We start from the raw sequence: 22884 nt of genomic DNA, 5'->3' as shown, positions 1-22884 counted from the left end.
AAACACTTTGCATTATTTGATGCGTCGTTGTGTTTCATTTGGTTCAGGCTTATATACTATACCATATAATAGTGGTATATTTATTGTGCCTGTATTATGGTCTCTTAAACTTTCAGTTATTTTGAGACTTTTGTTCTCAACTTTGCTGTTATATTCATTACTTTGTAATGCGTTTACTGGGTTTTCTGCTTCATTGCAGATCTATGTACAGCGCCAGTTGTATACATTGTAGGGTGGGAAGTCTCGTAAAGACCCTCATCCCGATGTTTGAATGTACTACTCAATGTACCCTGGCCATAAATGTGCCAGCTGCTGTGCTATCACCCAAGAGTTTCTCCGTTTATCTACAGGTTGTTAAGAAGCGCCTGGGACAACAGAGGCGGAAGAGTATGTCTACTACTTGACACTGGTCTTGGCGACCACTCGTCTACATCAAGTGTTGCGGCGTCAACTGTGTCAGCGAGTCGCCTGTCACCAGCATTCAGATTATGTCTTAGCGCTTATGTCACGGGTGTTACAGCGTTTGGCGCCCTTTGGTAGCTTCTCCGGTGCTTGCAGCTTTGTTGGCGCTTGGATCGGCGGCCTGGCGCCGGTAGCAGGCACTCCTCTCACCTCCTCGCTGTTGCGATGTCATCTCCCACAGCGACCCGATGGGCCAGCAGTTTCGCCCGTTATCAGACACCCCAGCCAGTGTTCCGGGGCAGGCCTTATGCGTATCAACCACATACGGGGTTTCCAATGCCTCAGGCGTCTATGATGCAAGCGCCATCGGCCACCAGCAGTTTGATGTATCCACGCTCAGCACTCTCTTGACTTTACTATCAGGTCAAGCCGGTACATCAGCGCCTATGCGTTTATGCCACCAGCTACATCGGCCTCTCCCCTCTGGCCTCCAGCGCCTTTGCCACCTTGCCACCTCCGGCGATTCGGCACCTCTGCCTCCTCCAGCATCGGTGCCTATCCTGTCAACTTTGTCTGCTCCTGTGCCCTCGCCAACGCGTCTCCCGTTGCGTCCGCGTCTTCGGCGAGGCGAACATAGGTCGAGACCTGCGTAGTAAAGGCGTCTTCTGCTAAGGCGTCGTCTGCGCGTAACCGTTCCCCTTGCCGTTTAGTTCACCGTCCTCTGAGAGGGACTTTGCCCCAGACTATGAGGAAGACCGCGGGCTCTAATCACCTTGGCTTTGATCCGTGTTTGACTGGATTGCTGATCGTTTAATAGCCTCAGTCCCTTCACCAGGCCCTGATGTTGCAAAGTCACTTACTATTTGGGACTTCGCCTTCCTTAATGTTACCAGCACATGAAGGCGGTCAGAGAGATTCTCTCTACCCTTGATGAAGATTTGCGGGGATGTCTCTCAACCCAACTATTAAAGCCTAGAGTGCGTCGCGTGATGACTATCCTATTCATGGCTTGGACTTTGCCCAGACAGTGACTAAGGTGGATGAGGAAATGAAGCGTGTGACAGGTTCTTCCTCTGTGTCCTCCTATAAAGTTCAGGATACAAGGGTGTGGCTTTGGACTTAGAGCTTAAGCGTATGCTCCGCCCTATATCGGCATTGGCGTCAGCGACTGATGCCATCACTCAGGATCTTAAGGAAATAAATCCGGATCGACTGGATCATCTCACAACTATGATGCTATGGCGGGGTAAAGTGATCACTGACCTGCGTGAACACCTGGAGGTAAACTTGCCAACAGCGTGCGTAATCCGTCGGCAAGGCTTCCTCTCCTTTTCTTCATGGGATTGAATTTCAGCGGAAATTATTCCACCAACCCTGGTCATCGTCGTCACTGTTTAGCGATGCCATTCATGATGTTTATCGGCAGGTGTGTGATTTTGCCAAAGGGGAGACTGCCTTGAAAGCGTTTCAAAGGGACAACGTCCTGCCTCCACGTCATCCAACACCTACCAGCCTCGGCGACCGTCTGTTCAAGCGTGCCAGAAACTCAGCGCCGTCTCATGGCGGGGGCGTGGTGCCAAGCCTAGATCAGACAGGGGTGGATATCAGCGTCGCCCGTGCTCCGCCAGAGCGACGAGGCGTGGGGCAAGTGAAGTGAGGGACCGCATGCGACTGGACACTCCACCTCCAGTCGTCCCAGTTTATCCTACACCCGGTAGGTGGGAGAATAGGGATCTTTTGGGAAAATTGGTCCATCCTAGAGGATCCATCGTCACCCGATATATTGAGGCAGGGTTTTGGCTCCCCTCTCTCTCCGATCCACCTCTGACAATGTTCCGCTCAGGCACAATCACTCTCAGGTTCAACACAACCTTCTAGCGGAGAACATAGCGATTTTGTTGGAGAAAGAGCCATCGAACTCCTCCGTATCCCATCATAACACCAGGGTTTTATTCTCCAATATTCTTAGTGCCAAAGAAAGGGTCCGCGAAAATGAGGATGATTCACAATCTGTCCTATTTCAGCGAGACTTTCCTGGAGCGTCCTCCGCACTTCGAATGGCGTCCCTCGAATACCTCAAATCTATGGTATCGTCAGCGACTTCCTCATCAGCCTGGACCTACAGGATGCATACCTCCATGTTCCAATACGCCCCAGCGACAGGAAGTACCTGCGCTTTATTTTCAACAATCAACATTTCCAATGGGCTGTCCTCCCATTTGGAATTTCAAGCGGCCCGTGGTTGTTCACACATATCACAACTCCTATTTCCGGTATCTGCATTTGAGGGGCATCAATTTCGACCCGTACCTGGACGATTGCCTTATGCACCTGTTAGACCGTCTACTTCTTATACAACAACGGGTTTCACCCTTAAGTCTGTTGCGCCAACTAGGGTGGCTGGTCAACTTGGACAAATCGGGCTTGTCGACTCACACTCTGACGTTCATCGGGAGGCCATTTCCAGGCGGACAAGAACCTAGTTCAGATTCCCTGGACAGGTGGGACAAGATTCAGTCTCTGATTCCGCGTGCGCTCTCCCAACCTCTGTCCCTCAGAGAGTGGCAGTCACTTCTGGGATTGTTGGCGTCGGCGCAGGATCTTACCAGCAGAGGGCGTCTTCAACCGTCCTCTGCAGCGTTTTCTTCAACCATACATTAAATCGGGCAGACGTTCATCAACGGTTTTGCCTTCCACCTCAGTTACATCGCTATCTTCTTTGGTGGACTCACCCATTGAGCGTCTTAGGAGGAGTCTCTTTGACAGAGCAGCCTCCGGATTGCCAACTGTTCGTGGGCGCCCCTGCAGGGTTGGGGCACTCACTTACCGCGACCAGACAGCCTCCGGCCTGTGGTCGGGTCAACACATCAACTGGCATATAAACAGTCTGGAGTTGGAGGCCGTGATCCTGCTATTCATCATTGGGCACATCGACTACGAGGAACTTGTCTTCTAGTGGCTACAGACAACACCCGCGGTGGTATGGTACATCACGAAGGCAAGGAGTCAACACACTCACATCTTCTCCTCGATCAGACCTTTCGGCTCTTTCAACTGGTCGGCGATCTCCACATTCTGTTGAGAGTTCGGCATATTCCTGGTGCGCAATATACTAGCAGATGCTCTCTCGAGACCGACAGAGTTGCTCCCCACGAGTGGATGCTACACAAGGGAGGCCTTCACTCTCTTAAGTCCGCACTGGGTTCTCCAAACACAGATCTGTTTGCCACCAGCCAAAACCATCAACTGCCAGTGTATGTGTCCCCAATCCCAGATCCAGCGGCTTGGGCGGTGGATGCTCTCAACCTATCATGGGAGGGACTTCCGCGGCATATCGCGTTCCGCCACCAGTTCTATTACCCAAAGTTCGCCAAAAGTCAAGGAGACAACTTGCTTCGACTAATTTTGGTGTGCGCCTTGGTGGCCAGCCAGGAACTGGTTTCCGTTCTACAAAGTCTAGTGGTAGGAGATCCGTCCCTCTACCCGTGGAGGAGCGTTCGTGCACCCTCACAGCCGTCTTCCGCATCCGGCTCCAGACCCGATTCAATCTGCATGGACCATTTGCAGAAAGCACTGAGTGCTAAGAGTTTTCGGCTAGAGCAGCCAAAGCCATTCGACGGCGCACAGAACTTCTACTAGACATTTGTATGGCGACAAGTGGCAGTCGTTTGAGCGTTTTGTGTTACCAAGAAGCAGGATCCGCTGACTGTGTCTCCTCAGTTCATAGCAGATTTCTTACTTTATCTCCGAGCGTCCAGGCGTCTGAAGGGAGGCACCATTGCCGCGTGTTTGCGGCAATTAGCTCTGTTTTAGCGATTCCCACTGACAGAAGGATTTCCAAAATCCCAGAATTACAGGCCATGCTTCGCTCATTCCGACTTGAAGACCAGAAGTTGAAGTCCGCCGGCATGGAATCTCAACACTGTTTTAGACCATCTCCGTGGTGCACCTTATGAACCTCTTGATAACGCTTCCCTCGCTGATTTATCCAGGAAGACGGCATTTCTGTTGTCATTAGCAACTGCGGCTAGAGTGAGTGAGGTTCACGCCCTTGACGTGACTAGGATCAAGTTTGAACGTCATCGTCATGGTTCTGTGCACTTAGGTCTGTGTTGGGATTTCATCGCTAAAAACCAACTACCAGGTCAACCTGATCTCCAGTTTTCCATCCGCCATTATCATCTATTGTTGGCTCTGAAGGCGATCGCGGAATTACTGTTATGTCGATTCGATGCGCTCAAAACTTACATTGATCGCACCAAAGGCGTTCGTGGTACAAGGAAACGGTTATTTCTTCCACTGTCCCGGGCGTCGCAGTCAGATGTCAGCAAAACACTATTGCCTTATGGTTAAGAACAACCATTCTTCAGGCGTATAAAGCGGCTGGGCTGGACCCTCCCACGTCCTCTCATCCCCACGAGATTCGAGCACTTGCTTCGACTATGGCACTTCACAGTAATTGCTCTGTGTCATCCATTATGCAAGGTTGTTTTGGCGGTCGGACACAGTGTTTGCCAGTCATTACTTGCGTGACATGGCTGTCAAGGGCGTTAATGATGTCCACAGCTTCGGACCATTGGTGGCTGCTCAGCAACTTCGCCATTCCCGAAGAAAGTGACCCTCCTGCCTTGTGTTTCCTTCCACGGACCACCATGTGGGGAATGAGTTGTTTTCTTCACAAAACAACTAGGTATGTCAGTTAAGGAGTTATCCTTGTTTTTCAAGTCCATGCTTTTGCTGCATTCCTTAAGCCGCCAGCTTTAAAATTAGTGGGTTCTTTTCATTTAAGATGCAGTCTTATTTGCGAATTACCGCTACCTGATCGTCACTTTCGCTAATTAAGCTCTCTGTTATGAAGCGTTATCAACGCTTTCGAAACGGGATTAGGGATTGAGCTGGCTGCTATTACGTAAGCAAAGGCGATCCCTCAGATGACACGCCCACCTTCCAGCCTGTCGGATAAAGTGCAGGAAGTAAGTAGTGCAGGATTAGTAAAAAATTTAGTAAAATCTAAATATTTTTATATTTGTATACTTATCCTGCACTACTTATGATAAGGGCCCACCCTGTGCTATCAGCTACCTCCCCGCTTAGTTTTGCTATCTGTGGGATTTCTAAGCAATAATCTGAGGTGGCTGACGTCACCTTCCGGTGACGCATGCGCAGACGAGTAAGCAGCCGAGACCAGGAAGTGATTGCAGTTCTACGTCTTTTTGACATCGTCTGGCAAGCCACGCTTTTCGAGCCGTAAGCAATAAGTGCAGGAAGTAAGTAGTGCAGGATAAGTATACAAATATAAAAAATATTTAGATTTTACTAATTCTCCAGGATGACTGTTGTGTGTACATGTTGTCTGATACCTTTTTCAGCCTGGCTCCGTACGCTTCACTGCACCTGACCTCCACGAGCTACCATTCACCCCAGTTCACGCTCCAGTCATGGCCCAGGGACCCCAGCCTAGAGGGTTAGTAGACATATGCCCGAGCCTCAAGTTTGTTAGACATGCCCAAATATTGGTGTGGGTAAACAGGTGCCCAAGCCATTAGTGTAAGTAATCAAGTGCCTTAGTCGAGATGTTAGGTAAGTAGTCAAGTGCCCCAGTCTAGATGTTAGGTAAGTAGTCAAGTGCCCCAGTCTAGATGTTAGGTAAGTAAACAAGTACCCCAGTCTAGATGTTAGGTAAGTAGTCAAGTGCCCCAGTCTAGATGTTAGGTAAGTAGTCAAGTACCCTAGTCTAGATGTTAGGTAAGTAGTCAAGTGCCCCAGTCTTGATGTTAGGTAAGTAGTCAAGTGCCCCAGTTGAGATGTTAGGTAAGTAGTCAAGTGCCCTAGTCTAGATAGTTGGATGTTAAGTAGTAAGTACCCTAGTCTAGATGTTGGGTAAGTAGTCAAGTGCCCCAGTCTTGATGTTAGGTAAGTAGTCAAGTGCCCCAGTCTAGATGTTAGGTGAAGTAGTCAAAAGTACCCTAGTCTAGATGTTAGGGTAAAGTAGTCAAGTGCCCCAGTCTTGATGTTAGGTAAGTAGTCAAGTGCCTCAGTCTAGATGTTAGGGTAAGTAGTCAAGTGCCCCAGTCTAGATGTTAGGTAAGTAGTCAAGTACCCTAGTCTAGATGTTAGGTAAGTAGTCAAGTGCCCCAGTCTTGATGTTAGGTAAGTAGTCAAGTGCCCCAGTCTAGATGTTAGGTAAGTAGTCAAGTGCCCTAGTCTAGATGTTAGGTAAGTAGTCAAGTGCCCCACTTGATGTTAGGTAAGTAGTCAAGTGCCCCAGTCTAGATGTTAGGTAAGTAGTCAAGTGCCCCAGTCTAGATGTTAGGTAAGTAAACAAGTACCCTAGTCAAGATGTTAGGTAAGTAATCAAGTGTCCCAGTCTAGATGTTAGGTAAGTATTCAGGTGTCCTAGTCTAGATGTTAAGTAAGGAGTCAAGTGCCCCAGTCTAGATGTTAGGTAAGTAGTCAAGTGCCCTAGTCTAGATGTTAGGTAACTAATCAAGTGTCCCAGTCTAGATGTTAGGTAAGTAGTCAAGTGTCCCAGTCTAGATGTTAGGTAAGTAATCAAGTGCCCCAGTCTAGATGTTAGGTAAGTAGTCAAGTGCCCCAGTCTAGATGTTAAGTAAGTAGTCAAGTGCCCCAGTCTAGATGTTAGGTAAGTAAGTAGTCAAGTGCCCCAGTCTAGATGTTAGGTAAGTAATCAAGTGCCCCAGTCTAGATGTTAAGTAAAGCAAACAAGTACCCAAGTCTAGATGTTAAGTAAGTAATCAAGTGCCCCAGTCTAGATGTTAGGTAAGTAGTCAAGTGCCCCAGTCTAGATGTTAGGTAAGTAATCAAGTGCCCCAGTCTAGATGTTAGGTAAGTAAACAAGTACCCCAGTCTAGATGTTAGGTAAGTATCATGCCCCAGTCTAGATGTTAGGCAAGTAAACAAGTACCCAGTCTAGATGTTAGGTAAGTAGTCAAGTACCCCCAGTCTAGATGTTAAGTAAGTAGTCAAGTGCCCCAGTCTAGATGTTAGGTAAGTAGTCAAGTGCCCTAGTCTAGGTAAGTGTTACCCCAGTCTAGATGTAGTCAAGTAATCAAGTGCCCCAGTCTAGATGTTAGGTAAGTAAACAAGTACCCCAGTCTAGATGTTAGGTAAGTCAAGGCGCCCTAGTCTAGATGTTAGGTAAGTAGTCAAGTACCCAGTCTAGATGTTAGGTAAGGTGCCCTAGTCTAGATGTTAGGTAAGTAATCAAGTGCCCCAGTCTTGATGTTAGGTAAGTAATCAAGTGCCCCAGTCTAGATGTTAGGTAAGTAAACAAGTACCCCAGTCTAGATGTTAGGTAAGTAGTCAAGTGCCCCAGTCTTGATGTTAGGTAAGTAGTCAAGTGCCCTAGTCTAGATGTTAGGTAAGTAGTCAAGTGTCCCAGTCTAGATGTTAGGTAAGTAGTCAAGTGCCCCAGTCTAGATGTTAGGTAAGTAATCAAGTGCCCCAGTCTAGATGTTAGGTAAGTAAACAAGTACCCCAGTCTAGATGTTAGGTAAGTAGTCAAGTGCCCTAGTCTAGATGTTAAGTAAGGAGTCAAGTGCCCCAGTCTAGATGTTAGGTAAGTAGTCAAGTGCCCTAGTCTAGATGTTAAGTAAGTAATCAAGTGTCCCAGTCTAGATGTTAAGTAAGGAGTCAAGTGCCCCAGTCTAGATGTTAGGTAAGTAATCAAGTGCCCCAGTCTAGATGTTAGGTAAGGAGTCAAGTGCCCTAGTCTAGATGTTAAGTAAGTAAACAAGTGCCCCAGTCTAGATGTTAGGTAAGTAATCAAGTGCCCCAGTCTAGATGTTAGGTAAGTAATCAAGTGTCCCAGTCTAGATGTTAAGTAAGGAGTCAAGTACCCCAGTCTAGATGTTAGGTAAGTAGTCAAGTGCCCTAGTCTAGATGTTAAGTAAGGAGTCAAGTGCCCCAGTCTAGATGTAGGTAAGTAGTCAAGTGCCCCAGTCTAGATGTTAGGTAAGTAAACAAGTACCCCAGTCTAGATGTTAGGTAAGTAAACAAGTACCCCAGTCTAGATGTTAGGTAAGTAGTCAAGTGCCCCAGTCTAGATGTTAGGTAAGTAAACAAGTACTACAGTCTAGATGTTAGGAAAGTAATCAAGTGTCCCAGTCTAGATGTTAGGGAAGTATTCAAGTGTCCTAGTCTAGATGTTAGGTAAGTAAACAAGTACCCCAGTCTAGATGTTAGGTAAGTAGTCAAGTGCCCCAGTCTAGATGTTAGGTAAGTAGTCAAGTGCCCCAGTCTAGATGTTAGGTAAGTAAACAATGTACCCCAGTCTAGATGTTAGTGTAAGTAGTCAAGGTGTAGATGTTAGGTAAGTAAGTAAACAAGTACCCCAGTCTAGATGTTAGGTAAGTAAAGCAATCAAGTGCCCCAGTCTAGATGTTAGGTAAGTAAACAAGTACTCCCAGTCTAGATGTTAGGTAAGTAATCAAGTGTCCCAGTCTAGATGTTAGGGTAAGTAGTCAAGTGCCCCAGTCTAGATGTTAGGTAAGTAGTCAAGTGCCCCATAGTCTAGATGTTAGGTAGATGTTAGGTAAAGTAGTCAAGTGCCCCAGTCTAGATGTTAGGTAAGTAGTCAAGTGCCCCAGTCTAGATGTTAGGTAAGTAGTCAAGTGCCCCAGTCTAGATGTTAGGTAAGTAGTCAAGTGCCCCAGTCTAGATGTTAGGTAAGTAGTAGTCAAGTGCCCCAGTCTAGATGTTAGGTAAGTAGTCAAGTGCCCCAGTCTAGATGTTAGGTAAGTAAACAAGCAATTCCCAGTCTAGATGTTAGGTAAGTAGTCGTCCCCAGTCTAGATGTTAGGTAAGTAAACAAGTACCCCAGTCTAGATGTTAGGTAAGTAGTCAAGTGCCCCAGTCTAGATGCGCCCCAGTCTAGATAGGTAAGTAGTCAAGTGCCCCAGTCTAGATGTTAGGTAAGTAGTCAAGTGCCCCAGTCTAGATGTTAGGTAAGTAATCAAGTACCCCAGTCTAGATGTTAGGTAAGTAATCAAGTGCCCCAGTCTAGATGTTAGGTAAGTAAACAAGTACCCCAGTCTAGATGTTAGGTAAGTAATCAAGTGCCCCAGTCTAGATGTTAGGTAAGTAATCAAGTGCCCCAGTCTAGATGTTAGGTGTAGTAGTCAAGTTAGCCCCAGTCAAGTGCCCTAATCAAGGTGCCCCAGTCTAGATGTTAGGTAAGTAAACAAGTGCCCCAGTCTAGATGTTAGGTAAGTAGTCAAGTGCCCCAGTCTAGATGTTAGGTAAGTAAACAAGTACCCCAGTCTAGATGTTAGGTAAGTAGTCAAGTGCCCCAGTCTAGATGTTAGGTAAGTAGTCAAGTGCACCCTAGTCTAGATGTTAGGTAAGTAGTCAAGTGCCCCAGTCTAGATGTTAGGTAAGTAGTCAAGTGCCCTAGTCTAGATGTTAGGTAAGTAGTCAAGTGCCCCAGTCTAGATGTTAGGTAAGTAGTCAAGTGCCCCAGTCTAGATGTTAGGTAAGTAGTCAAGTGCCCTAGTCTAGATGTTAGGTAAGTAGTCAGTGAGTGCCCCAGTCTAGATGTTAGGTAAGTAGTCAAGTGCCCTAGTCTAGATGTTAGGTAAGTAATCAAGTGCCCCAGTCTAGATGTTAGGTAAGTAGTCAAGTGCCCTAGTCTAGATGTTAGGTAAGTAGTCAAGTGCCCTAGTCTAGATGTTAGGTAAGTAGTCAAGTGCCCCTTGTATCATTGTATCAATAGCTGAAATGTCAACACCCTGATTTCCTCTTGTCATTTGTATATTTCCCTTACATCAACAGGGCAGTTGCTGTTATGTTCATGTAACTCCATGAGTGTGATAATAGTGTACCTGACATGTCATGGAGACAAAGGAGCACCAGCACAGTTTGTTGTACCTTTTGTGAAGTTGACCTCCAATCAACAGAGAACAACACCATCTTCTGTCTTCAGGGAACCAGATGGACCCTTCTGTTTGTCATCTTGAACATTGAAGGATGTTCGTATATGACTGTACACATTCTTCTTCAGGGGAGTTGGTTTGTCCAGATCAGCCTATGCTCGACTCTACTCTGCTGGCTTTCCACCTGTCGTGGACCGTAATGGCGATCCCCCAGATGTTATTGACCCTGGCTCGACAGTCACAGTCAATGTGGCGAAGGAGCTGGCAGATCCTTTGCAATGTAACGAGATTGTCTTCCAGTTCTTAGCTTTTGCCAAGTAAGTCACAAAACATTTTACTCATTCTGCAAAAATAAATCATGTACAGGCATTTCATATTGTGGTGTTGTTCAACAAAGTGTCCTCTATGTTTACATGAGAGATATCTAGCCAGTACAGGCATTTCATATTGTGGTGGTGTTCAACAAAGTGTCCTCTATGTTTACATGAGAGATATCTAGCCAGTTTTCAGGCATCTACATTGGTGTTCAAGCAGTGATCACTCTATAGGTGGTAGGCAATCTAGCCAGTACAGGCATTTATATTCACAGGAGTAAATCTAGCCAGTTTAGATCACTCTATATTCACATGGGAGGCAATCTAGCCAGTTTAGATCACTCTTCACATGGAGGTGTTCAACAAGTTTAGATCACTCTACATTTACATAGAGCAATCTAGCCAGTTTAGATCACTCTACATTCACATAGGAGGTAATCTAGCCAGTTTAGATCACTCTATATTCACATAGGAGGTAATCTAGCCAGTTTAGATCACTCTACATTCACATAGGAGGTAATCTAGCCAGTTTAGATCACTCTACATTCACATAGGAGGTAATCTAGCCAGTTTAGATCACTCTACATTCACATAGGAGGTAATCTAGCCAGTTTAGATCACTCTACATTCACATAGGAGGTAAATCTAGGCAGCTCTAAACTCAGTTCTGAGTTCAGAATGATCTTGTCCATAAGAAGTCATTACCTAATTCTTAGCTAATTCTTGACACTATTTCATAATATAATATGATAATAGTGAAAGGAACACTGTGAAGAAGAGGTGCTTATTTCTTTGTTTCCCTAAGTGTATGTGGTGATGTGTGGTCCTGTGATAGAGTCACAAGTCAGTTAAGTTAAGCAATGTTGGGCGTGGACAGTCCTTGGATGGGGGACTGTGTTTGGCAGCTTGAACCCTGAGAGTTTCCAGGACTTCTGTCCTGCCCCACAAGGAAGCATATGTGACACATGTGGTCCTAAGGCACCTTAGGCAAAGGAGTTTGTTCATGAATTCACCCAGCAGTAAATGGGTACCCAGTGGGATAAGTCATATGACTGTTAACCTTCTATAAATGGCCATATTTATTCCCAGATTTTCACCCACGATGCAATACAATCCTTGTGAAGAAGCACATACGTTTATGAGTTACCATATTTGATTTCCTGTTTTTAAAGTATTGTTGTGTTCATGAATTTTTTTTCTCATGCAGGTTTTCCAATCAGCCCAATGGTTCCTCAAAATCTGCTGGCTCTGTGTTTTTCACATTCCAGTTCTACAGGTTCCCACAGATCACTTCAGAGAGGTAGGTAGTGTCAGAGGTCACATGAGATAGGTAGGTAGTGTAAGATCAGAGAGGTAGGTAGTGTCAGATCAGAGAGCTAGGTAGTGTCAGAGGTCACATGAGATAGGTAGGTAGTGTCAGATCAGAGAGGTAGGTAGTGTCAACAAGAGTTAACAAGATGTTATTGCAGGTTACAATGAATCCTGTGTGTAACAGAGGTATCCGTAAATGGTAGCTCAATGAAGACGAATACTTGTGTCGGTTTTCAGGGATTTATTCCGGAACTGGTAGTGTGGGATATGGAGATCCCCAGTTGGCTGAACTAAAACAAAACGCCCTGAATGATAAAATATACATCAATTAATACATGTCTCTGATATATGCAATACATATATACATTCAGTATGGCTACCACAGTACTAATCTAATAACTGCCAATCATCCAGCTTTAAGCAAAGACATGTACTCTGATTCTCACTCACATATATGACAACTATAATTACTAATATTTTGAAACATCACATTCTAACAACAATACCTCAGAATAAGCCAACAACTAGTGTAAACATGATTCTCAGTGAACCTAAATAAACAAAACATTGCCTAAGTATACTGCTAGTATATGCAGATATATATCATAAACAGCATTAGGGTATACATTAATTAGTAATCTTATTGACCCTAATATACACATAAATATGCATATAGAAACTAAACTGTATAATAAACCGCATAATGCACAATACTGTATCACACCAATCATAAAATAGCTAACACATATACATGATACATGCTAATATACATGATACAAGTTACAGCATCATAAAATAGCTAACACATATACATGATACATGCTAATATACATGATACAAATTACAGCATCATAAAATAGTGGGGCGGTGGGGTAGCCTAGTGGTTAAAGCGTTGGCTCGTCACGCCGAAGACCCGGGTTCGATTCCCCACATGGGCACAATGTGTTAAGCCCATTTCTGGTGTCCCCAGCCGTGATATTGCTGGAATATTGCTAAAAGCGGCGTAAAACCAAACTCAGTCAGTCAGTCATAAAATAGCTAACACATATACATGATACATGCTAATATACATGATACAAATTACAGCATCATAAAATAGCTAACACATATACATGATACATGCTAATATACATGATACAAATTACAGCATCATAAAATAGCTAATACATATACATGATACATGCTAATATACATGATACAAATTACAGCATCATAAAATAGCTAACACATATACATGATACATGCTAATATACATGATACAAATTACAGCATCATAAAATAGCTACCACATATACATGATACATGCTAATATACATGATACAAATTACAGCATCATAAAATAGCTAACACATATACATGATACATGCTAATATACATGATACAAATTGCAGCATCATAAAATAGCTAACACATATACATGATACATGCTAATATACATGATACAAATTACAGCATCATAAAATAGCTAACACATATACATGATACATGCTAATATACATGATACTAATTACAGCATCATAAAATAGCTAATATATATACATGATACATGCTAATATACATGATACAAATTACAGCATCATAAAATAGCTAATATATATACATGATACATGCTAATATACATGATACAAATTACAGCATCATAAAATAGCTACTACATATACATGATACATGCTAATATACATGATACAAATTACAGCATCATAAAATAGCTACCACATATACATGATACATGCTAATATACATGATACAAATTACAGCATCATAAAATAGCTAACACATATACATGATACATGCTAATATACATGATACAAATTACAGCATCATAAAATAGCTAATATATATACATGATACATGCTAATATACATGATACAAATTACAGCATCATAAAATAGCTAACACATATACATGATACATGCTATATACATGATGCTAGCATCATAAAATAGCTAACACATATACATGATACATGCTAATATACATGATACAAATTACAGCATCATAAAATAGCTAACACATATACATGATACATGCTAATATACATGATACAAATTACAGCATCATAAAATGGCTAACACATATACATGATACATGCTAATATACATGATACAAATTGCAGTATCATGGTGGTATAACTCTACATATAAACTCGTACCAGTATACTAATGTACTTGTACACAATACATCATACATATGTCTAAAATACTAGGTATGCATATGTTTGTAGACAAATACCTAACATACACTAAATGTAATAAAACACTAGTCCTTAAAACATGTAATCTAACACACTAAATCCTAATAGCCCTACTATACATATAATGCTAAAAGATCTAACTGAACTTACCCCATATAATGTGCTGGTGTTGTGCTGTGATAGTGCTCAAGGAGAAAGGTGTATACTGCCACAGGTGAAAGGCAGTGGAAAGCTTTAAATATGACAAGAAGCTATGAAACAATGCAAACAAACCTTGACAACAGACCAATGTAGAACTTGAACCTGACACAGATCACTTAACCTTAACAATAGACCCCAAACTAGCTGACCCGTGAATTAGTTAAACAGTGTTAGTGTTAACTCAGGCCAGATTGATAATGATAAAGTTTTATACCTAATTTTATAATAATGAAGTTTAACACATTAAAATGACACGTTTATTTACACACTGTTATTTTCTCCTCTCCCAACGAAAATATTGTCTCAATATTTACAGTCAGTCCATAGAGCCAGTCACAAGATCTAGCATGGCTCTGTAGGCATCTTTCGGCAGGTTTTGTAGGAGTCCATCTTCTGCCAAGTTCTTAAAAATATCTGGCTGTTGCCAGTCATCTCCTACTGATGTTGTTGGAACTTGGCTCATACAATACTCTCCGCTGGTCTGCCAAGATGGAGGCTGATGCCGTCTTCCTGAACATCTAGGCGGTGGAGTAGGTAGAACTCTCCCGGGACGTCGACGTGGGCGATGTTCTGTTCCTCATGTTCTTCATGTTCCTCAATCGCTGGTTGGGAACTTTCATCAGCTGTGGGCTCACCTCCTGTTCCCCCCTCCTGAACCATGGTATCAGTGGAATCTTCTCATTCTTCTGGTCCATTGGGAACTTCATCTTCAGGCGGTGGATCAGCATCTGTTAGAACACTGGTCACTGAAGATTCTGTGGTGAGTTCAACAGGCTGCATCTTGACCTCAATAGAATAGATCTCGGGCTCGCTGTCAGGCTCAGATAAGGTTGACTCATCAGGTTGCTCAGCGATCCAATCTTCCTTCTGTTTCTTTCCTGGTAGTGGAACAGGTGGAACATCATTTAGCTTCTCTGGTGTCTATTACATGTGCATTCTCAGAAGGCATGGGTCGGGTATGACTGGATGGCTTATTTAGCCAACTGTATGATAAGGGAATAACGGGGTCAACTAAGGAGAATAGTACAACTCTCCAATACCTCCATGAAATCATCTGTATGGTCTGAAGGATTAAGGTCTGATGTATTCTCCATAAGTCAAGAAGTGGGTCAAGGAAGGGTAATGCATGCCTGGCTTTTCATATTGTATATCAACAACCTTCTATATGAATTTGGGAACTAAGATTCTGGTTTAACCCAGGGTTCTTCTTGCCACTACTTGATGAGAGCAAGAGTGCAATGTCTAAACTTTTCACTGTGTACTCATCAACACTAATTATAACAGTGGATTGTGCTTTGGTGGTCTTATCCCCATACCTGGGAGTGGGGTGTCAGTGTCACGGGTTGGCTACCTGTGTCTTATCCCCATACCTGGGAGTGGGGTGTCAGTGTCACGGGTTGGCTACCTGTGTTTATCCCCATACCTGGGAGTGGGGTGTCAGTGTCACGGGTTGGCTACCTGTGTCTTATCCCCATACCTGGGAGTGGGGTGTCAGTGTCACGGGTTGGCTACCTGTTTAACCTAGGTCTTATCCCCATACCTGGGATTGGGGTGTCAGTGTCACGGGTTGGCTACCTGTTTAACCTAGGTCTTATCCCCATACCTGGGAGTGGGATGTCAGTGTCACGGGTTGGCTACCTGTTTAACCTAGGTCTTATCCCCATACCTGGGAGTGGGGTGTCAGTGTCACAGGTTGGCTACCTGTTTAACCTAGGGTAGCTACACAGGTGCACTCTGCCTTCTAGGAAAGCTGTGTAAGGACAAGAATATTGCTGTGTTTATTCAAGACTTAGTTTGTCAGGATACAGCAGTATAAGATCAAGGAACGAATACTGTTGTAACTAGCTGTGAAGAAGTATGACCAGTTACCCTCCACTTCCGGTCTTGTTGAAGTGTGTTTAACACTGTATGTAATGTGCTGTGGGATTTCCTGTCCATGTGAGCAGTATTTTTCCTACATAAAGGAAGCACAGTGTATGGGTGTTTGCATACCAGGAGATCTGGAGATACTGGTACAAATTACAGACTAAAGTTAAAAGGATAACAAAACACAAACCTCACATATCTTTAATTAAACAGTTTACTCGATGTTTACATCGTAGTTTCAACTGAATTACCGTTCAGGTACAGGTACCGAATTACCTGAAATACTTTTGGCTAGTATTTATATCTTTAATAATCACATGAGTAAGCCCCACTAGCCATATAATTTCTATAAACCTGTTTGGCCTACGAATCTTCAATCCTTTGTTTAACTTGTATTTTAGATGAATTGTAGTGTTCCTTGTCATCTGATTCAAAATCAAGTCAATCAGATTTAATGTGCTTAGTTAGGGCCCTTCAAAGCATTTGTTGGGCCCCTTCATGTGGACTTCATACTTTCAAGAAATTGAAAGGAGTTGAAATTACTCTGAGACAACTCCCATCTCCTCTATTCCTGAGTTAATGGCCGAAGCCTGAACTTGGTTTTGGTTTGTTCCAGATTACTTCTGTCAAAGTCCCAGAATGATTTGACCTCAGATCCACAGTCCATGCCCATTCATCCTTCACAAAATGGAAAAGGATGGGTCAGTTCAAGAGGGACAGCCACCAGGGTTTGAGGTAAAGGCTGGGGAGGGATTGAAGGATGGGTCAGTTCAAGAGGGACAGCTACCAGGGTTTGAGGTGAGGGCTGAGGAGGGATTGATGGATGGGTCAGTTCAAGAGGGACAGCTACCAGGGTTTGTGGTGAGGGCTGGGGAGGGATTGAAGGATGGGTCAGTTCAAGAGGGACAGCTACCAGGGTTTGAGGTGAGGGCTGGGGAGGGATTGAAGGATGGGTCAGTTCAAGAGGGACAGCTACCAGGGTTTGAGGTGAGGGTCTGGGGAGGGATTGAAGGATGGGTCAGTTCAAGAGGGACAGCCACCAGGGTTTGAGGTGAGGGCTGGGGAGGGATTGAAGGATGGGTCAGTTCAAGAGGGACAGCTACCAGGGTTTGAGGTGAGGGCTAGGGAGGGATTGAAGGATGGGTCAGTTCAAGAGGGACAGCCACCAGGGTTTGAGGTGAGGAGGGCTAGGGAGGGATTCAAGGATGGGTCAGTTCAAGAGGGACAGCTACCAGGGTTTGAGGTGAGGGCTGGGAGGGATTGAAGGATGGGTCAGTTCAAGAGGGACAGCCACCAGGGTTTGAGGTGAGGGCTGCTGGGAGGGATTGAAGGATGGGTCAGTTCAAGAGGGACAGCCACCAGGGTTTGAGGTGAGGGCTGGGAGGGATTGAAGGATGGGTCAGTTCAAGAGGGACAGCCACCAGGGTTTGAGGTGAGGGCTGGGAGGGATTGAAGGATGGGTCAGTTCAAGAGGGACAGCCACCAGGGTTTGAGGTGAGGGCTGGGAGGGATTGAAGGATGGGTCAGTTCAAGAGGGACAGCCACCAGGGTTTGAGGTGAGGGCTGGGAGGGATTGAAGGATGGGTCAGTTCAAGAGGGACAGCCACCAGGGTTTGAGGTGAGGGCTGGGAGGGATTGAAGGATGGGTCAGTTCAAGAGGGACAGCCACCAGGGTTTGAGGTGAGGGCTGGGAGGGATTGAAGGATGGGTCAGTTCAAGAGGGACAGCCACCAGGGTTTGAGGTGAGGGCTGGCTGAGGGAGGGATTGGATGGGTCAGTTCAAGAGGGACAGCCACCAGGGTTTGAGGTGAGGGCTGAGGAGGGATTGATGGATGGGTCAGTTCAAGAGGGACAGCTACCAGGGTTTGTGGTGAGGGCTGGGGAGGGATTGAAGGATGGGTCAGTTCAAGAGGGACAGCCACCAGGGTTTGAGGTGAGGGGCTGGGAGGGATTGAAGGATGGGTCAGTTCAAGAGGGACAGCCACCAGGGTTTGAGGTGAGGGCTGGGGAGGGATTGAAGGATGGGTCAGTTCAAGAGGGACAGCCACCAGGGTTTGAGGTGAGGGGGCTGGGGAGGGATTGAAGGATGGGTCAGTTCAAGAGGGACAGCTACCAGGGTTTGAGGTGAGGGCTAGGGAGGGATTGAAGGATGGGTCAGTTCAAGAGGGACAGCCACCAGGGTTTGAGGTGAGGGCTAGGGAGGGATTGAAGGATGGGTCAGTTCAAGAGGGACAGCTACCAGGGTTTGAGGTGAGGGCTGGGGAGGGATTGAAGGATGGGTCAGTTCAAGAGGGACAGCCACCAGGGTTTGAGGTGAGGGCTGGGAGGGATTGAAGGATGGGTCAGTTCAAGAGGGACAGCCACCAGGGTTTGAGGTGAGGGCTGGGAGGGATTGAAGGATGGGTCAGTTCAAGAGGGACAGCCACCAGGGTTTGAGGTGAGGGCTGGGAGGGATTGAAGGATGGGTCAGTTCAAGAGGGACAGCCACCAGGGTTTGAGGTGAGGGCTGGGGAGGGATTGATGGATGGGTCAGTTCAAGAGGGACAGCCACCAGGGTTTGAGGTGAGGGCTGGGAGGGATTGAAGGATGGGTCAGTTCAAGAGGGACAGCCACCAGGGTTTGAGGTGAGGGCTGGGAGGGATTGAAGGATGGGTCAGTTCAAGAGGGACAGCCACCAGGGTTTGAGGTGAGGGCTGGGGAGGGATTGAAGGATGGGTCAGTTCAAGAGGGACAGCCACCAGGGTTTGAGGTGAGGGTTGGGGAGGGATTGATGGATGGGTCAGTTCAAGAGGGACAGCCACCAGGGTTTGAGGTGAGGGCTAGGGAGGGATTGAAGGATAGGTTAGTTCAAGAGGGACAGCCACCAGGGTTTGAGGTGAGGGCTAGGGAGGGATTGAAGGATGGGTCAGTTCAAGAGGGACAGCCACCAGGGTTTGAGGTGAGGGCTGGGAGGGATTGAAGGATGGGTCAGTTCAAGAGCGACAGCCACCAGGGTTTGAGGTGAGGGCTGGGGAGGGATTGATGGATGGGACACACCGAAGACAGACACAAGGGTTACTTGCGTCACATGTGTACTTGCTCAAACCAATATAACTTCTTTTGAAGTTACCAAACAACTACAGCTATGCACATAAGTACCTTGATTTAAATCCAAAGCCAAAAATGTTTATGAAAAACTGGTTATCATAGCAATTGTGATAGTGTGTGGAATTGTCTTGTGTCTCTTTCTATGACGCCTGCTACACCTGACAGTTGTTACACGTGACACTTGTTACACATGATGACACTTGCTACACATGTCACTTGCTACACATGACAATTTTTACATGTGACACTTTTTACATGTGACACTTGCTACACGTGACGCTTGCTCCACGAGACACTTGCTACGCATGACACTTGCTACACATGACATTTGCTACACGTGACACTTGCTACACATGACATTTGCTACACATGACACTCGTTACACATGACACTTGTTACACGTGACACTTGTTACACGTGACACATGCTACACATGATGACACTTGCTACACATGTCACTTGCTACACATGACACTTGCTACACATGACACTTTTTACATGTGACACTTGCTACACGTGACACTTGCTACACATGATACTTGCTACACGTGACACTTGCTACACATGACACTTGTTACATGTTACACATGCTACACATGACACTATACATGATACTTGTTACACATGACACTTGCTACACGTGACACTATACATGACATTAGCTATATATGACACTTGCTGCTCATGACACTTACTATACATGACATTAGCTACACATGACACTTGCTACACATGACACTTGCTACACGTGACACTCGCAAACTACTTATGCCATTCACGTGAATTGAGTTTTTTCTGGCACACTGTGACATGCTGTTGTTACACATGACACTTGCTATGTATGACATTAGCTTCACATGACACTTGCTACACATGACACTTACTATACATGACATTAGCTACACATGACACTTGCTACACGTGACACTCGCAAACTACTTATGCCATTCACGTGAATTGAGTTTTTTCTGGCACACTGTGACATGCTGTTGTTACACATGACACTTGCTACACGTGACACTCGCAAACTACTTATGCCATTCACGTGAATTGAGGTTTTTCTGGCACACTGTGACATGCTGTTTCAAATGATGTTAACTATAATTACTTATTTTTGCTGCAGGTAAAATACTTCTTGGACCCAACATTCCTGAAGCCAGGAGAAAGCAGTCTGTTTTACCAGCATCTCTCTCGTCAGTCCCTCCACATTGATGTCTGGGATGGAGACTCCCTCCTCCTCATTGGATCGTCGGCTCTTGACCTCAAGGTAAGTTACAGATTAACTCTTATGTCAAGGTACCCAATAGACTAAGGCTTAGTCTCTGAATATATATAATTTTGATAGTAACAAACAAGCCCATTTATATTGAAAAGGAGCCCTAAGGAGACCAGAGATTCAGAGACCAAGAACATCTGCTTTGGGGCTACACATGCTGGGGTCATTACCAATTAGAAGTCACATCATACAACCATCAGATAACGCTATAAGTGAAAGGCATATTTATTGGCCCTCCTGTTAAGCCCTGTCCTATCTCCATGCTGTCATCACCTCATGTGGGCCGGGTCAAGTGCCCCTACTGCCTAACATTTTACTGTTGGGAAACTTGCAGCCCACAATGTCACTTGGACACTAGATGACCAAGGTGCAAGATCTGTGATTCAGGAGGAACCTTTTCCCAAGATTTTGCTTGATTTGTCTCTTCAAGATCAGAAATTGTACACAAGGCCTCCACTATAGCTTCATGTAACCCAGTGTGCTTGTTAATTAAGAGTTGACAGATGAAAATGTGAGGCAAGATTTCAGACCACTGGTGAGGATGTTGGTCCGGCCAGCCATGGTAGTTAGATATGTTTACTTTGTAACCCGACCCCCAAAGTGAGTTAGTTTGCTTGCAGATGTTAACATACCCTGAACCTGAGGAAATCTAGACTTGCTATATTTAGGGCTTTAGCATTGCAGAGAGGGCTTGGCAGTAGGGGAAATAATGTGGTTCAGGGACTGTGAGACAGACTAGGTGCCCAACTATGGCTAGGCAAAAATTAAGGTGACACCACTCACATGTTGCTGGCTTTGAGTTAGATAACCATCTGACCTGGGTATAGACCTTGACAACCACCTGTCTCTGACCTGGGTATAGACCATGGCAAACATCTGTCTCTGACCTGGGTATAGACCTTGACAACCACCTGTCTCTGACCTGGGTATAGACCATGACAAACATCTGTCTCTGACCTGGGTATAGACCTTGACAACCACCTGTCTCTGACCTGGGTATTGACCTTGACAGATATCTGTCTCTGACCTGGGTATAGACCATGACAAACATCTGTCTCTGACCTGGGTATAGACCTTGACAACCACCTGTCTCTGACCTGGGTATTGACCTTGACAGATATCTGTCTCTGACCTGGGTATAGACCATGACAAACATCTGTCTCTGACCTGGGTATAGACCTTGACAAACATCACTCTCTGACCTACAAATAGACCATGACAAACATCTGTCTCTGACCTGGGTATAGACCTTGACAAACATCACTCTCTGACCTACAAATAGACCATGACAAACATCTGTCTCTGACCTGGGTATAGACCTTGACAAACATCAGTCTCTGACCTGGGTATTGACCTTGACAGATATCTGTCTCTGACCTGGGTATAGACCATGACAAACATCTGTCTCTGACCTGGGTATAGACCTTAACAAACATCTGTCTCTGACCTGGGTATAGACCATGACAAACATCTGTCTCTGACCTGGGTATAGACCATGACAAACATCTGTCTCTGACCTGGGTATAGACCATGACAAACATCTGTCTCTGACCTGGGTATAGACCTTGACAAACATCAGTCTCTGACCTGGGTATAGACCTTGACAAACATCTGTCTCTGACCTGGGTATAGACCTTGACAAACATCTGTCTCTGACCTGGGTATAGACCTTAACAAACATCTGTCTCTGACCTGAGTATAGACCTTGACAAACATCTGTCTCTGACCTGGGTATAGACCTTAACAAACATCTGTCTCTGACCTGGGTACAGACCTTGACAAACATCTGTCTCTGACCGACATCAACACGACACTTGCATCATGCTTCACTCATTGTTTCAGTACCTGTGCCGTAACGGGAATGAAGCTGTCCAGACAACGTTTGAGCTGGACGTTGTGACAAGTGAGTACCACGAGGACACAATGTCAGGTGACAACAAACACTCTGAAGTCCGTGCTGCCAGCGTGAAGCCTCTACGCCGCGGGAAGTTACATCTGAGAATGGCCAACATCGGACATCAAGGAGAAGTGAAGAGAATAGGGCATAGAACAGGTGAAAACAGCTTAGTCCTACAGGATGTAATGTAGCTGAAACACTCATGTGTACTGCCTGGTACCGATGTGTACAGCCTGATACTGATGTGTACAGCCTGATACCGATGAGTACAGCCTGATACCGATGTGTACAGCCTGATACCGATGTGTACAGCCTGATACCGATGTGTACAGCCTGATACCGATGTGTACAGCCTGATACCGATGTGTACAGCCTGATACCGATGTGTACAGCCTGATACCGATGTGTACAGCCTGATACCGATGTGTACAGCCTGATACCGA

General features: G+C 45.2%; 1 protein-coding gene across 1 annotated transcript in view; it reads left to right on the top strand.

Annotated features, from left to right (window-relative positions):
* LOC124264234 (nephrocystin-4-like) overlaps nt 1-22884 on the top strand; it is a 77226-nt gene that overhangs the window by 30110 nt on the left and 24232 nt on the right. The window contains 7 exon segments of the mRNA XM_046698970.1: nt 5772-5866; nt 10424-10612; nt 11817-11909; nt 16798-16849; nt 16851-16916; nt 20392-20535; nt 22387-22597. Of these exon segments, the coding sequence (XP_046554926.1) occupies nt 5772-5866; nt 10424-10612; nt 11817-11909; nt 16798-16849; nt 16851-16916; nt 20392-20535; nt 22387-22597 (850 nt within the window).

This window comes from Haliotis rubra, unplaced genomic scaffold (genome assembly GCF_003918875.1).
Source record: "Haliotis rubra isolate DU_JTF1 unplaced genomic scaffold, ASM391887v1 Scf915, whole genome shotgun sequence".
NCBI classification, from domain to species: domain Eukaryota; kingdom Metazoa; phylum Mollusca; class Gastropoda; order Lepetellida; family Haliotidae; genus Haliotis; species Haliotis rubra.
This window is presented reverse-complemented; position numbering and strand designations above follow the sequence as displayed.